Source organism: Castor canadensis, chromosome 2 (assembly GCF_047511655.1).
Source record: "Castor canadensis chromosome 2, mCasCan1.hap1v2, whole genome shotgun sequence".
Lineage (NCBI taxonomy): Eukaryota > Metazoa > Chordata > Mammalia > Rodentia > Castoridae > Castor > Castor canadensis.
Genome location: NC_133387.1, coordinates 59341136 through 59356474, shown reverse-complemented (window position 1 = coordinate 59356474; position 15339 = coordinate 59341136). Strand labels below are relative to the sequence as shown.

The window sequence follows — 15339 nt, the reverse complement described above, 5'->3', positions numbered from 1 at the left end:
AAGAGCAGCATCAGGCAACACCTAAGCTTACGAGAATAGCTATGTTGCAATGAGACGACTCAGTCTGTGCTCATTAGAATTTCACTTGCATATAATTTTCACATGTCACAAAATATCTTTTCATTTTAAAAAACATCTTAAAAGGCAAAAAGCATTGCAGCTCCCAGGTCTTAAACAGAAAGCAAAAATAGGCAGCAGGCTATATTTGTTCAGGCCTAGATCCTAGGATTTGGATAGCCTCTTGGTGTTTTCAAAACCCTTAAGACCAGTTCATAGGGAGTAGAAGGAAAGTTCCAGAAGTTTAGATTTGGATATTGGAGCAGACATAACCTACATGTTTATCTTGAATGCTGCTAAATTTTGCCATCAGTATGTCTAAAATTCTTCTAACGCATTTTCAACACAATCTGTTTTAGTTTCACATTTGATTTGCAAAATGATTTCTTGAGGCTTCACGTACTGTGAATGAGATTTATTCCAGGAGAAACTGCTTGATATTTGTTCTAGAAAATATGAAAACATTTTAAAACCTTCAATTCTAATGTAGAGAGATTTACAGGTGAAAAGTCCGTGTGATTACCCTCCATGTGTCAAGTATTTCAAAGATGATGTGGGTTCTTTGAATATGTTTAAGTCTCTCCTAATTCAAAGTAAGTTAATATAGCTATGTTCATCTCAAACATCAATGTTCGTATTTGGTCATTATGAGATTAAAACACCAATGTACCGCTGAACTTTGGTCTGGCATGGTTAGGTTATGATTCTGACAGTTTTATATTAAATTCAGATTGTACAGATTAGGTAGTGCTGGTAATGACTAGCATTCATCCTTAGAATTAACTACCTGAATCTAATCTTTCCTGAATAGTCTATTTTTAGGTAGATGTAAACAGTTCAAAAATTTCAGGGACAATGATTCAGAATTGGATAATTATCTAACTCTTTAACTGTTAAGAATGTCTTACTCATGATGCTGTTATCTTTGTAGTAAAGAAAGGAAAAAAGGCACCACTTACATCCTTGGGATAGGAAATAGATTAGTCTCCCCTGCAGTGCTGCTGCTTCCTTCACTGTCCACACTATACCCACTGCCAAAGCTGCTGCCCGAGGAGCCGGTGGACACAGAGCTTTCTGCAGGACGGTGATTGGTGGGCTTTGCTGTATGATGTGGGAAGAGTCAACACCACAGACAATAAGTGAAGCTCGCCTTGATCTCCAAATGCATAATTGTGTGCTTTCTTAATCCACATTTATAAAGAAAGATCACTACCTTCCTCACTCTGACTTTCATCTTCATTTCCTTAACCAGTAACAAGCAGTGTCAACATTAAATTACTTTACTTTTTTAGTGGACATTAAAAAAAACCTCAGTTATTCTAGGAAAAATGCTCACAATTGTTTAACCTGAGTTTAGACTATGTTAGACTGCAGTTTGTCCAATATTGCAATATTGATAGAGCAAAGAAATAAGAATTTTGGGCTATTTCACTGAGAAAACACTTTAGGAAAAGTTTAGTAACTAGAAATAGCAGAAAACAGAGATTGCTTAATTATTTTCCCTTTTAGTTATCAATAATTCATTTTTCTCCTTAAAAGTAAAGACAAGGGGCTGGAGGTGCAGCTCAAGTGCGAGAGCACCTGTCTAGCAAGCTTGAGGCCTGACTTCAAACCCCAGTGTCACAAAAAAAGTGAAGGCAGAACAGATAATCTTAAGAAATGAGTGATGTGTTTGTATGTGGCTCTACCAACTATCTTCAGGAGGTTTTTAAAAATTAAAGATATTTGTCACCCCTTAGACATATCATTGTTTATGATAGGGACTTATTTCAAAAATTTTGTTTGAGTTTTGGATATATGACTCCACCTTCTCATGGAAACTTGTAAATTTGTGCTACAAATTATTCAGTAGGAGTATGGTACTAATATTGCCAGCAGAGTTCGGATTTAAAGGAAATTAGGAAGAAATATTTATCTAAAAAGAAGGAAGAGAAGACCAGCATTTCCTCATAGTTTGTGAGGAAGAAGTTTTTCTAGCAAGTTTTTGAAACTGTTAATATCTGGTCATCTCGATTTGGGTTTGAGTCCCAATCCACCTTAACAACTCTAAGTCTGAATTTTTTTCATTTGAAAACAGTGGGATCAGGATGTGTGCCTCATAGGACTGAGATTAAGGAGGGACAAGATAAGGAAGGAGCTGCTGGCTTACTCTTCTTCCTCTTGTGATATTATTTGCCAGTCCCCCCAACCTCTTTTCTTTAGGGCTTTGCTACCCATGCTGCTTCCTAGTATCTTTGAGCTTACCAAGTCTTTGGCAATGAATTTCTCTTCTAACTCTAGGTGTGTTCTGAACTATAAAACTACTTTGTCTCCTCCTCCACAAATACATCCCTTTTCCACCAGAAGACTTTTAGTCGAATGGTTTCATACTATGAGTAAAGTGCGGATAATCATTTTATGATATTGAAATAGCTAACTACATATTTCTTAAGGGAATGTATAAAAACACAATGATTCTTAATCTGGAGGAACTTTAACTAATATAAGCAAATAAAATGGTAAAAATTTAGATCCTGTGTGGGAGACCATTTGAAGACAGGATATTCACCACTAGAGTAAGCTAGGATTGGGTCTTCCAAAGCATTTAGCTTTACCCACTCCTCACCCCTTCCCTTCCTCTGTTCCAGCAATAGCAGATTCTCTAGGGCCACCAGAAATTTTCTTATCTATTCCAGTGAAACCAGGATTCCCGCCTCCCCCATAGCGGAATAAAGAAGAAAATTTTAGTAATAAATCATTTGTCTATCAGGTATAGAAAAAGTTTCAATAGTCCATCACCAATGAATTACTAGGACTAGATAGAAAAAGAACAGTTATATCATTTGTTTAATATTTTCTTCAATTTATGTAGAAGAAATGAGATGATGTTATTTAGTGTTAAAGAAAAAAATTTTTTCATTAAAAGGACAATTTAAAAAACTAAAAGGACAATTAATATATATATATAAAGGTAATTCTACTAGGATATAAAATTATGACCATATATAAAGTGGATTAAACTTCAAAACCAAACACATAATGAGTCATATTAGTCAATTGACTGTAAAGGAAAGCTGCTGCACTTTTTTCTAATTTGTTTGGTGGTACTGAGGTTTGAACTCAGGATCTTAAACTTGCTAGGCAGATATTCTACTACTTAAGCCACTCCACAAGCCCAACTTTTTAATTGGCATTGTACAATCCAACCAACTAGATTATTAATATTGTGTAGTAGAATGGAAAACATTAATTTCATCAACACAAAAACTCTTATTTTCAAAGACAAATATTAACAGACATTAATTTTAAGCAACTTATCCTTACTAAAGAAAACATTTCATCTAAGCAACCTCACAAAACATCAGAATTGCAACATTATAGAAATATTATCTTACAATTTATATTTCAAAAACAACCTTATCTTTTGTCAACTTCAGTTTTATCTGATGTAATTTCTAGCTTCTAATTTCTTTGGGAAAATTTCAGAAATATATACAGAACATAAAGCAGCATAATAAGAAAGAACAAGGCTAAAAATAAATTTAAAGGAAGATAGTATTTTCATCTTGCCTATCTCCTTCAACAGAAATCTCATTTGAAATGCCTATGAAAGTGCTGTCACTATTTAAATGAAAATGAATATTTTAGAAGTAATATACATGAACAGAGAAATTATAAGTTTATGTAGCATCTGTACAAAATGAGATTCCATCTAAGGTTGAATGTATAGAAATTTGTGAGCAACTAGGTATATATTTTTTAAAAATATAAATGTTTGGCATTACTGTTAAGAAAACAACCAGTTCCTGATTGAATTTATTCCTAACCTGGTATGTAGATGTAGTGTAGAGATAGATAGCCAGCTATTTAGTTAGTTTCTAAAAGTTAAATTGCAGAATGGACCTTACCTTTTTTACCAGGCTATACCTATGTAGTGTAACATTCTATAAAATATATGAAAATGGACAAATTTTGGTAAGATGATACTAAAATGCAAGCATTTTTAGTAGTTTTCCCATACATATGAAACAGCATATGCTATTTCTAGTTTCTCTTGAAAAACACCCCAAATAAGAAAAGACCAGTTCCATTAAATTGCGCTAAATCTGTATTAGTGCAAACTTCTTAGTGAATGAAGTGCTTTTAGAACTTAACACTGAGGTTCAATCTTATGGAATTTCAAAATACCTGAAGATTTCAGTCAAATTCTCGTTTGCCTCTAAAAGTGATTTATTGGTCTGCTCCTTTCCAAATTTGTGTCCCATAATTTTCTTTCATATTTCTTATTTCAAAGCCAACTCATATCATTTGCTCTAGTTCTCTTTGGTTTGTCTTTGTTTTTCCCAACTTTGTTATGTACTCTCCCACCTCATTGATTTCTTATATCTAGCTTATTTAGTGATTTTTCAAATATCACCTCCTTCATGCCTTTGCTTTGTTCTCTCAGTCAAAAGAGACTCTCTTAAACATGGACTTTCTATAGCATACGATCTGAGGATTTTCTACAGAAATGATCACTTTCTAATTTTGTTTATAGTTTGTACATAATGTCACATTATTGGAAGCAGAGCTTATGTTCACTCCTTGGCAAATTTCCTTAAAAGCTTGTCCTGCGATCATGATCAAGCATTGTTTAATGAATAAATAAATAACAGCACAGTGATACTTCTTTCCCTAAATCAAACAACCAAAACATCTGAATGATAGGTAGTATGTCACTTTTTATCCACTCTGTGCTTTAAGCAAATCATATGAATCATCAAAAAGGACACTTGATATGGCAAGGTTTTTTTTCCATTTTCTTTGCCAAAGAACCTTTGTGGAATCAAAATTATTTGTAGCTTTTAATATCAGAAATGGTGTTAATCTGTCATACATGTAGACAAAAATGACCCAAATCCTCTCAAAACTTTTTGATTGAAGAAAATATTTAGTAATAGTATATAAATACTGGGAAACACACGTTTATGAAATTCAAGAAAGTTCATAAAGTCCAAGAATAGTATATATATTTAATTGTGGTGATAAATAATATGCATAGTACCATTGTGTGATGCCATCATTACTATAAATGCTAAAATTTATGTTCATCTCTTATTTTGGTACAAAGAGAGCTCTAGGCTTTATTTAAGTGTAATATCTTTCTGTCTTTTCATGTTTCTGAAGGAAATAACATATTAAAACATTAGGACTAAGTATGATCTCCCATAATTTTATAATCTCAGAATTAACAATTTAAAAATAGTCTACTTCTGCTTTATTATTCTAACAGTTTTAAGCAGTTTGAGAAATCATGCAATGCTATGTAATTATGTACTAGTATATTCTATATGAAAATGATAATTTTACAGAAGGATTGAAGTTTTTAAAATTTAAAAAACATAGTTTTGGGTCCATTTCTTTATGAGCTACATTTGTGTGTTTGTGTTCATCTCTACTTTCTTTTTTAAAGTCCTAATTACGCTTCTAAGTACCAACTAGAGGGAAGGATGTATGATAAGCATGTAAGAAAAATAGCTCACTACTATGGAGAAGAACCCTGTGCCTAGAAGAGTAAATCTCAGAATAATCATTTTTGAGGCTTGGGGCATTTCAGGTAAACTTTTTTTATCTTCTGTGAGGCAATTCAATCTGCTTTAAATTATTCTTTGACCTCTTCATTTTCTTTGGCTGTTAGTTGGTTAGACATCATTGTGTTTTATTATTCCACTGTGGCTAACCTTAATTAAATCATGTAGTGCCTCTTTGACTGCACATCTGTCTTCAATTAGTTTGCTCTATTGTTTTCTCTCCACCACCTACTATAGCTAACTATGCCAAACTATCACCATTCTTTCCACACGATGGCAGCACTGTGCTCAGAGTCCTCAGATCAAATTGTAGCTTTGACTTTGTAATTGTGGAAGCATGGAAATCAAAATCTTATCAGAATTCTAAAGATAACCTGCTCCAGAACCATTATTCTGCTTTTAGAAAAATTAAGCCCTGTCAAAATTAAGTGAATTTTCCATGTCACATGCTTATTAATGAGAAAAAATTTAAGAAATGTTAATTTACTTTTTAATATCACATCCAGTTGTCTCAAATTAAAAAGGTAAGGTCTCTATCTACCTCAGACTTCAGTGCTTGAAATAGATTTAGCCTTGCTGCCTGTGATGTTCTATCACTTGCTTGTAACTGTGGTCCAGCACAGAGATATTTATACATATAATTTATTGTGTGGGTATCCTGTAATTTCCTGGATCACTTGGCTGATACAATATTAAACATTATCTTTATAGACATGCCTTATAGGATTTTAAGAAATTATAAAATTATTCTTTTTTTATTCCAGTAGTTTAACAATGAAACTGAACTACCTAGTGTTTTTAGAAATCATGTTAAGTTGTGCTTTTTTTTCTTTCAGTAGCTTTAACTTTGAGAATCTTTTTTTCCTTCCTTCCTCCTTCCTTCTTGCCTGCTATTATCTTGCTGAGGAGATTGTATAGTTTTATCACATTTTTAAATCTCATTTGAATGTGGACCTGAAATATCAGGTTTTAAATTCCTATAAGACCAGGATTATTGGATATGTTTTCCTTTGAATTTTGTTATCACATCTTTTTGTGTATTTCTCATTGGAGTTCAGGGTTATTAATTCAAAGAAAGATGTTGCATTTTATAAGTAGTTTACAAGTTTAATTTTCTTTCCTAAATATACTTCAGTATATTTATTATCTACTTTGGAAAAATTTCAAGGAAACAAGACAGAGAAAAATGGCATAGATAGCTTCAATATAGCTACTGGTAAGTGTTCACACACTTTCAAATTGCAAGTTTTCACAGATAAAATTATTCAAATCTGTATCAGTCATTTGTAAACCTTGGATTGAGCAATTGAAGGAAGGATGTAATCTTTTGAAACTAACAAATAAATAACTATATATTAGTTATTATAGCTACTATTCTAGTTATTATTATGTATATTTATATACCACACAACTATTAGTAAGGTATTATAAATCATGGGAAATGAAATATTGCTCTTTTCCTCATAAAAATAAAAACAAGCTATTAAGTTATTCCATATTCACATAGCTTTTTCCAGAGAGGAAAACGTGTTACATCCCAGAAAACATGGTAGGGCTCTTAATTATGTTTATACTTTTCCTTTTCCATGCATATTGGTCTCAGGATGACATTTTCAAGACTTATTAACGAACAATTCACTCTGCTTTTATCTAATGCTACAGCAATTGGCAGGTGTTTCTCATACTCACTAATCACTCTGCCATTATAGATAATAGAATCAGTGTTTACTTCAGGAAACTGAAGTAATAGCATAAAACTTCAGCGTAAGTGAGAGTAAAATTAGTTTAACCAATAATATGGTAAAGAGAATTTTTTCTTACATAAAATTTATACATGACTGCTCAGTACACTATGGTGTTTGCATTTATCCCACTGCCTTTTAAAAATGCCTTCATTTTATGAAATGATTTTGGCTCAGAACTGATTTTGGAAGAAGCCTCCTAAGTATAATTTAAGTTGGTGTAAAAATTTCATAGGGAATGGTGCAAGAAAGTGTCATTATGACATTGTCCTAAATGAAAGTCAATAAATTAAATTTCTTTTACTTTATCTTTAATAAATGTAGGCTGTAATTTTAGCTATGTTCAATTCAATAGAATGAACAAAGAATTACCAAGTGACAAGTCTTGATTTTATGTTAAGTACGCTAGTACAAAAAAGATTTTAATTTTTAAAAGATTAATAGTTATGGAAACAGCCAAGATGTCCCACCACCGATGAATGGATTAAGAAAATGTGGTATCTATAAACAATGGAATTTTATGCAGCCATGAAGAAGAACGAAATGTTATCATTCGCTGGTAAATGGATGGAATTGGAGAACATCATTCTGAGTGAGGTTAGCCTGACCCAAAAGACCAAAAATCGTATGTTCTCCCTCATATGTGGACATTAGATCAAGGGCAAACACGACAAGGGGATTGGACTTTGAGCACATGATAAAAGCAAGAGCACACAAGGGAGGGGTGAGGATAGGTAAGACACCTAAAAAAATTAACTAGCATTTGTTGCCCTTAACGCAGAGAAACTAAAGCAGATACCTTAAAAGCAACTGAGGCCAATAGGAAAAGGGGACCAGGAACTAGAGAAAAGGTGAGATCAAAAAGAATTAACCTAGAAGGTAACACCCATGCACAGGAAATTAATGTGAGTCAACTCCCTGTATGGCTATCCTTATCTCAACCAGCAAAAACCCTTGTTCCTCCCTATTATTGCTTATACTCTCTCTACAACAAAATTAGAAATAAGGGCAAAATAGTTTCTGCTGGGTATTGAGGGGGGGGAGAGGGAGGGGGCAGAGTGGGTGGTAAGGGAGGGGGTGGGGGCAGGGGGGAGAAATGACCCAAGCCTTGTATGCACACATGAATAATAAAAAAATGAAAACAAAACAAAACAAAACAAAAAGATTAATAGTAAGGAGGATCGTATTTGAAAGCAATACTACTCAAGAGGACACCAATTTTTCATGGGCAATTCTTAATTTTTCAGTATTAATTTTATTCTCTTTTGAAGAACTATTCTCCCTCTTGTGGTTTGCTTGCCCTTGCAGTAGGTTTAGACATGTACTTTCAATACCTGACAATCAGAGAAAAACAAAACAAAACAACAAATCAGTCATGAAGGAATCAAGACTACTGTAAAATATGCTGATTGGAAAATAATTATAGAAAAAGTCACTTAAAAATTCTAGAAAAAGTCATTTAAAAAAGTTCTAACATAATTCTGAAGCTATAATAACTTAGATCATCAATACTTTGATAACTAGTATGTTGTCATTAAATGAAATTCTGCCCAAATAGAATAAAGTTGAACACATTTCCAGTATAAATCAATAATAAATTAATAATAGCAAAATGATTTATATGGTAATGCTACAACAGCACTGAATATTGTTTTTTATATCATTAAAATTTGGTCAATGGCCATAGAGTGAAGAGGAAACTTATACTGTTATTGGAGAAATGCCTCTGCAGATCCACGAGTTCTAGCTTTAGTCAATTTCCAAACAGACCATTGTCTCCTCTCATAGTTGGTTATATCCCAGTAGACTGTAACGATTATGAGAGAGAAGTAGAGCTGGATCAAATTAAATATAACTTATTCTACTTGCACATATTTCTAAACATGATGTTTGGTTGCATATAAACTTAAGCCAATGACTGCATTTCTTTCTCCATCTCAGTTAAGATGGATAAAACTCACATGTCATAATTCTCAGATACTTTTAAATTGGTTATTTAATAACCAATTTACTAAGGTGGAAGATTCACAGGGACAGTGATCCCATCTGTTTTTTTTTCATTGTAGTATTATCAATAAGTCAAAGAGGTTCTGGAATATAATGTGCACTTGAAGAAATAAACAAATGTATGTATAAATATGAACAAATAAATGATTCACTGTTACAGAAAATTCAGATAATACTCTATAAGTGACAAATTAAAAGTATTTTCAGAATATGTCTCATTTTTAGCATTAAATATTTAAAAGCTCACTAAATTATATATCTGAAATTAAGCATCAAGTGTTAGATAAGAGGTAAGAAACTTTCAGTATTTCCTCATATTTGAATCAAAGTGATAATCTTCAGATTTTCTACTGTTTGTGCCAACACAACAAATTTGTAATATATAGGGCAAGTAATGTAGATAATACAGTGAGATAATACAGTACAGTAGAAAAGGAATCCTGTACAATCAATTATTTTTCCAAAAACTTTTCATCAAGGCAAGAACAAAAATAAAATTTATTCTCTTTATAATACTCCCATCACTCCATCTTAGGTTTGGGGCAGCTTGATGAAAGCTGATAAGCAACTTACCAGTCATATTTCAAAAGGAAGAAATAATGGATGTGAATATATAATTTAATCTAAATCATGGGTAATGAAAAATTTTAAATTTACTGTATTAATTGAAAATTTTCATATGTCAATCCTTAATAATTAGAAATTAACATTAAATAACAGTGCAAAGGGGACTCTAAAATGCAATTAGAGAGATGTATAAGGTACAGAAAATTTAGATGCAAAAATGGTAACTATGTCTTGGAGGAAAGCCTTCATTATCTAGTCTTTGGCTATTGTAAATATTATGACTGTTCATAAGAATTAGGTTAATGGGTCTAAATTAAAAAAATATTTAGTAATCCAAAAACATTTACTTTACATAGGTTATATCTATTGATATTTGTCATATTCAAAATTAAGAAAACAATTGACAGGCAGATATTCCATTAGCCATCAAAGAAATGAGGTTCTCACACCTTATGTAGCCACTGGAAAACTCCACTGTATACTTGAGAAGAATGACAGTGAGAAAGGCAAACAATATTTCATTATTGAAGTTTTTGGCTTTGCAGAGCCATGAAAGGTTTTCTGAAACCCCCCGTGTTCAATGGACATATTTTGAGAATTGTTGGTCAAGAACTTCAGTGATGGAAATGAATAACATGAAAATGAAAAGAAATCAATTAGCACCAACTAATTAGGGAGTTGCAAAATGTCTACTTTCTATGTTCATCTACTAAGTCATTTTTATATAGAGTTTGCTAAAAATAAGTAGTAACTGATATAATTTGAAATCATATAGCTTTGAATTTGAATTGTTTTAGTGAAGAAAAGCATATTTTGCTATGTTCTTTCTAAGAAACAAATATAACAAAATTTTTATTTCACTGTTTTTATCAAGCATTTTCTTAAAAATTTATCTAGCTTTTATGATTTGTGACATTAATTTTTGATTAGTTTCTATTCAAATTATCACCTATTAAATTCCTTTATTAATTATCTTACAGTATTTTTGAACATAATAAGGTATAAAGCTATGGTTATGTTGTTTCTGTTCACACATATAACTATTTGAACATCCCAACTGAAAGTTGATACTTCTGAAGTGTTTTCTTTTCAGACTATGTGTTTTTGGCTTCTTGGCAATTATATAAAAAATAAAAAGTATATTTTCACAGATTGGTTCAGTACATATGAAGATCCCCTATATCCTATTCCATACCCACATTTCATCTCCCAAATAAATCTTGCATAATGGAGAATGGGTTAACTTTTATGGGTTTTATACAATTTGTGTAATGTATGTAGATGAAATGTAGAATAATCAAGTAATTCATGGATAGCTCCACATCTGGAGTTAGACAATATTGTTAAGTAGCCAAAAACATGTCTCCACCTCTCCTTAGGGGGCATTTCCCTATTCCAAGGTCCCTCCTACTCCAGAGGAGAAAGTTACTGGCCTCATCCTAGTATTCTGACTACCCAGCGTTTCACTGTGCCTCCATAAGCCTTCCCAAGCTCCACGCTTCTCATTTCCTTTCTCCATGAGACTTGCTTGCCTCATTTTCTCAGGTCCTACTCCCTGGTAGCAATTTGATAAAACAACTTCTTGAAAATAATTTGCTTTAAAAACTAGGTTTCATGACTATTACTTGCTAAAGTAAAGACATTTCATATCTGAAGGATCTTGGTACACTAAAAATTAGGACTTCCTCTTCTTAGATCATGTTTTGATAGTGCCTATCTCATTATACAGGCCCCTAGTTAGATCATTTCACTAAGATATAGCAATATTGAAGTCAAGTTTTGATATTTAGTTTGACATTTAGGATCAGTTGATCTTGTTGCTCATGTCAGAGGAAACGAACATAAAAATCCCCAGGGTGGATTAGATCAAAGGATGTGGATGGCTTGGTGGAAGTGTAGGAAAAGAACAAAAGCACCCATTGGTAGTAGGACAGAGGATTGAAAGTGTCACATGAGAAGTGCTACAGATTCCCTGTCTGTGACTGTGCATGCACAGCAGAGATATTTCTGGCAATAAATTCAAATGACTACAGAAATATTCGAAAAAAGCACATGCATCCATTCTAAAAAGATATGAACACTCTTAGGAAACATTTGATTTTCATAGATAACAAAGAAAGAATGCCCTCACTCCTGGGAAATAGGCACAGAACTCTGAAAGTTGAAAAATTATTCAGATATTTTTAGATTTTGTTGGATGTCTGCCATGTTCACAACACTATTATATCAATAGTTTTTAAATTTTAAACTGATTAGGCTTTTTATTTTTTGTATGTTGCAATTTTTGCTTTTACACAAATACATTGAAATGAGGAATGTAAAGTTTGTTTTTATTAAGCATGTACATACAATGTTGAAGAAGACTTTACCTCCAAATGAACCCATTCTGAGTTCCTTTAGATTTCACCTTTCCTTCCCTTCTGATGGGCCCTGTTCTTACTATAAACAAGAGGCTAATTCCTTCTGACTGAAGTGATCCATGTACTTTAGAAGTAAATGAGATGTTGATTAGCCACTATGATCTATCACCAACAATTCCCTCCACTCCCAGTGCCCGCCCGTTCCCAACCCAGCCACCCACTACCGCTTGCCCAAGAGAGCAACTCCCACAGAATGATGGCTTGGCAAGAGTTCACCAAGGCAAAACATGGGCATGAATCTTGTCTTTGATAGGTGCCGCAAATAAGCTTTATTGAAAGTCGAATTTCCAGCAGTGGTCTGTGGAAGTAGCTTCAGCCTTTTCTCCTACAATTCGCCTATACAAAGGGATTTGCATTTTTAATTCCCTCAAACAACTTATTTAATAATTAATCTTCTCATCTAAGCACTTCAACCTGTCCCAGCTGTTCTTGTTTTATTGCCCAGGGAGTAGTGGTTTACTCATCTTGTATGATCTGTTTCTAAATTCAAAACTCATACCTAAAATCTTAGTATCAAACATAGACAAGAATGTTTAAATTGCATTTAAAATTTAACATGTTAGATGTTAATAAAATCTTCAAAGTTTTAAGAAACTTCCATTTGTTTTTGTTTTGGTATGATCTTCAAAAAAGTAAAATTGAAAAAAAAAAAAACTACTTTATAAATGCTTCTTCCCTAGCTGGTATCACAGGCATGGCCTGTGTTCAACTAAGGCACTTGGGGAAAAAAAAAAATGAAAACAAAACAAAACAAACAAATAAAAAAAAACCACCTCCAGGGATCTCTACATGCAAGCAGAGTTGTTTAGGCATCAGGGTGATTTGGCACAATCTGTCTAATCTGTCCCTTCAGATTTTCTAGCATGCAACTAAACCCCAGAGGGAGAGAAGTGACTTTTGCCTCACTCCATAATTCTTGCTTGACCTATATATTATGTTACTTCAAGCAGAAATCTGCTGAGACGCTTACAAGAAATCTTTGAAAAATACTTCAGGGACAATTTTGTCACCCTTGGCAGAAACGCCGAAAGAGGTGCACGTACAGCATCCTCCACAGACCTGCCTCCTGCCTCACTGAGCTTGTGCAAGGGGAAGTTTTCTTCCTTTGCTGTCAACAACTTGAATCACTAGCCAGAGAAAGGAGGATGAGGTAGACAGGGAAATTAAATTGCATTCTGCTACCATTTCTAGTTGTCAATAATAATTTGTAAGAATTTTAGTGATAAATAACAAATAAGTAAATGACCATTGTTTTTATTGGAGAGTTTGATTTGAAGAGTCAGTGTATTAAAAATGCAAAGGCTTCAGAGTCCTAAGATAAGGGTTTTGACTGCTGGTGCTGAAAATTTCTAGCTGTGTGTTCTTACATCAGACATCCTACACCTCTGACTCTCTGATTGCTCCCTTATGAAACAGGAAGAAGAATATCTGAATGACTATCTCATCTACTTTGTGTGAAAAAATGAAAAATGGATGACAAAACACTTTATACAATATGAAAAACTGTTCAAATGTGGAGTATTTTTAGAATGCAGATGGGATTATATGAACTCTATTGTGAGGACTGAAATGGGAGACTTTTGTCCAAACACATAAAATTATTACTAATACTTCAGGAAGTGAAGTAATGAGCAGAGACTTGCTGGCTCTTTATATGTTTATATCTCTGATCAGTTTTTCTCTCCAGGCTTTAAACAAATTACATTGAATTTTATGTAAATTTAATCCTACAGAATGTTTATTATTAGGCATTTGGCAAGATGCATGGTTCAATTATATAATTGTATTTATAGAACTAATACATTTACATTTTAGAAAATAGGGCATTTTATTTATCATCTATTAGGACAAAATGAGACAAGAAAGCATGCTGTGTTGTCTATTTTTCCCTTTGTGACATCAGTAAAGAATGACTTTTGATTCAATTTTAGTGCTTTAAATATAAGAGATATCTATTATAGCCTTACTCAAAGGAAATTTGTATTTTCATATAAATTTTAAGAACTGCAGCTATGATGAAAATCTTACAAAATAATTACATATTCACCTACATCAGAATACTTAAGTAATAAAGCATGAGATAAGGGAAGTAGTTGGTTACTGTGACATTTATAATTAATGCAATATTTCAAGTAAGAAAATGAGTAACAAAGAAATTAACTGATCTTACTTGTGAAGAAAGGGTGAGAGGTGGAATTTTAAATACTTTTGGAATGTACTAGTAAGACTAGCAAGGAAAGAGAAATTGTGTTCTGGTGACAATCTATTAACTGGGCTGACCAAATATGTATTTGAATTATAATAATGTTTTAAGCTAATTGCCTTAACTACCTGGCAAACCAAAGAAACAGCTCAATGGTTTGCCTCCACATTGCTACATACATCTACTGGTCCCCAAATATCTGATAAATTAGATGAAGAGGACATTAAATGTTTTTAATTTTCTGAGAATAAAGGGGCAATACAAGAGTACAAGGTTTCATTTTAACTTTGTAGCAAATATACAAAATACTCAATCATAAAATTGAGTATTTTAGGGCTGGGAGGTACTTAAGAGAGCTAACGCTGCTATCCTGATTTAAAAAAAAACACCTTATATGTGTGTCTGAATTAAATTAGGAGACAATTTTGTGATCACTGTCGTTTGACTTATGTCATTGGGTAGTGGCAGTTTCTTGGGGAAAACTCCACAAATGTGGGAGTCAAGTTAGGGATAGTTATAAGTTTGCTTTTCTTTTTTACTATAGCTGTGGGATCAAGGTTAGCTGCATCTCCAAAGCCAGGGCTCATGGGATTTACTTTCTTCTACGCAGGAACCTGAGAAGATTGCCAAGTAGATCAGACACTGGAGAGAGAAACAGTGGAAATGTTGCTTAGGTTAGTCCAACCCCATTGTTTATTTGCTTTTTTATTAAGCGCTGATGCTTTTACTTGGTAATGACTTTCCTTCTGTCTTTTGTTTCCAGTGTGGAACTTTGTTTGCTCCCAAATGTTTCT

General features: G+C 33.0%; 1 protein-coding gene across 4 annotated transcripts in view; it reads right to left on the bottom strand.

Moving 5' to 3' along the window:
- Positions 1-15339, bottom strand: part of Pclo (piccolo presynaptic cytomatrix protein) — a 371116-nt gene that overhangs the window by 39814 nt on the left and 315963 nt on the right. For all 4 annotated transcript variants that reach the window (XM_074064870.1, XM_074064869.1, XM_074064867.1 and 1 more), the window contains one exon: positions 1017-1158. In XM_074064870.1, the coding sequence (XP_073920971.1) occupies positions 1017-1158 (142 nt within the window). The remainder of the gene's footprint in view (positions 1-1016; positions 1159-15339) is intronic.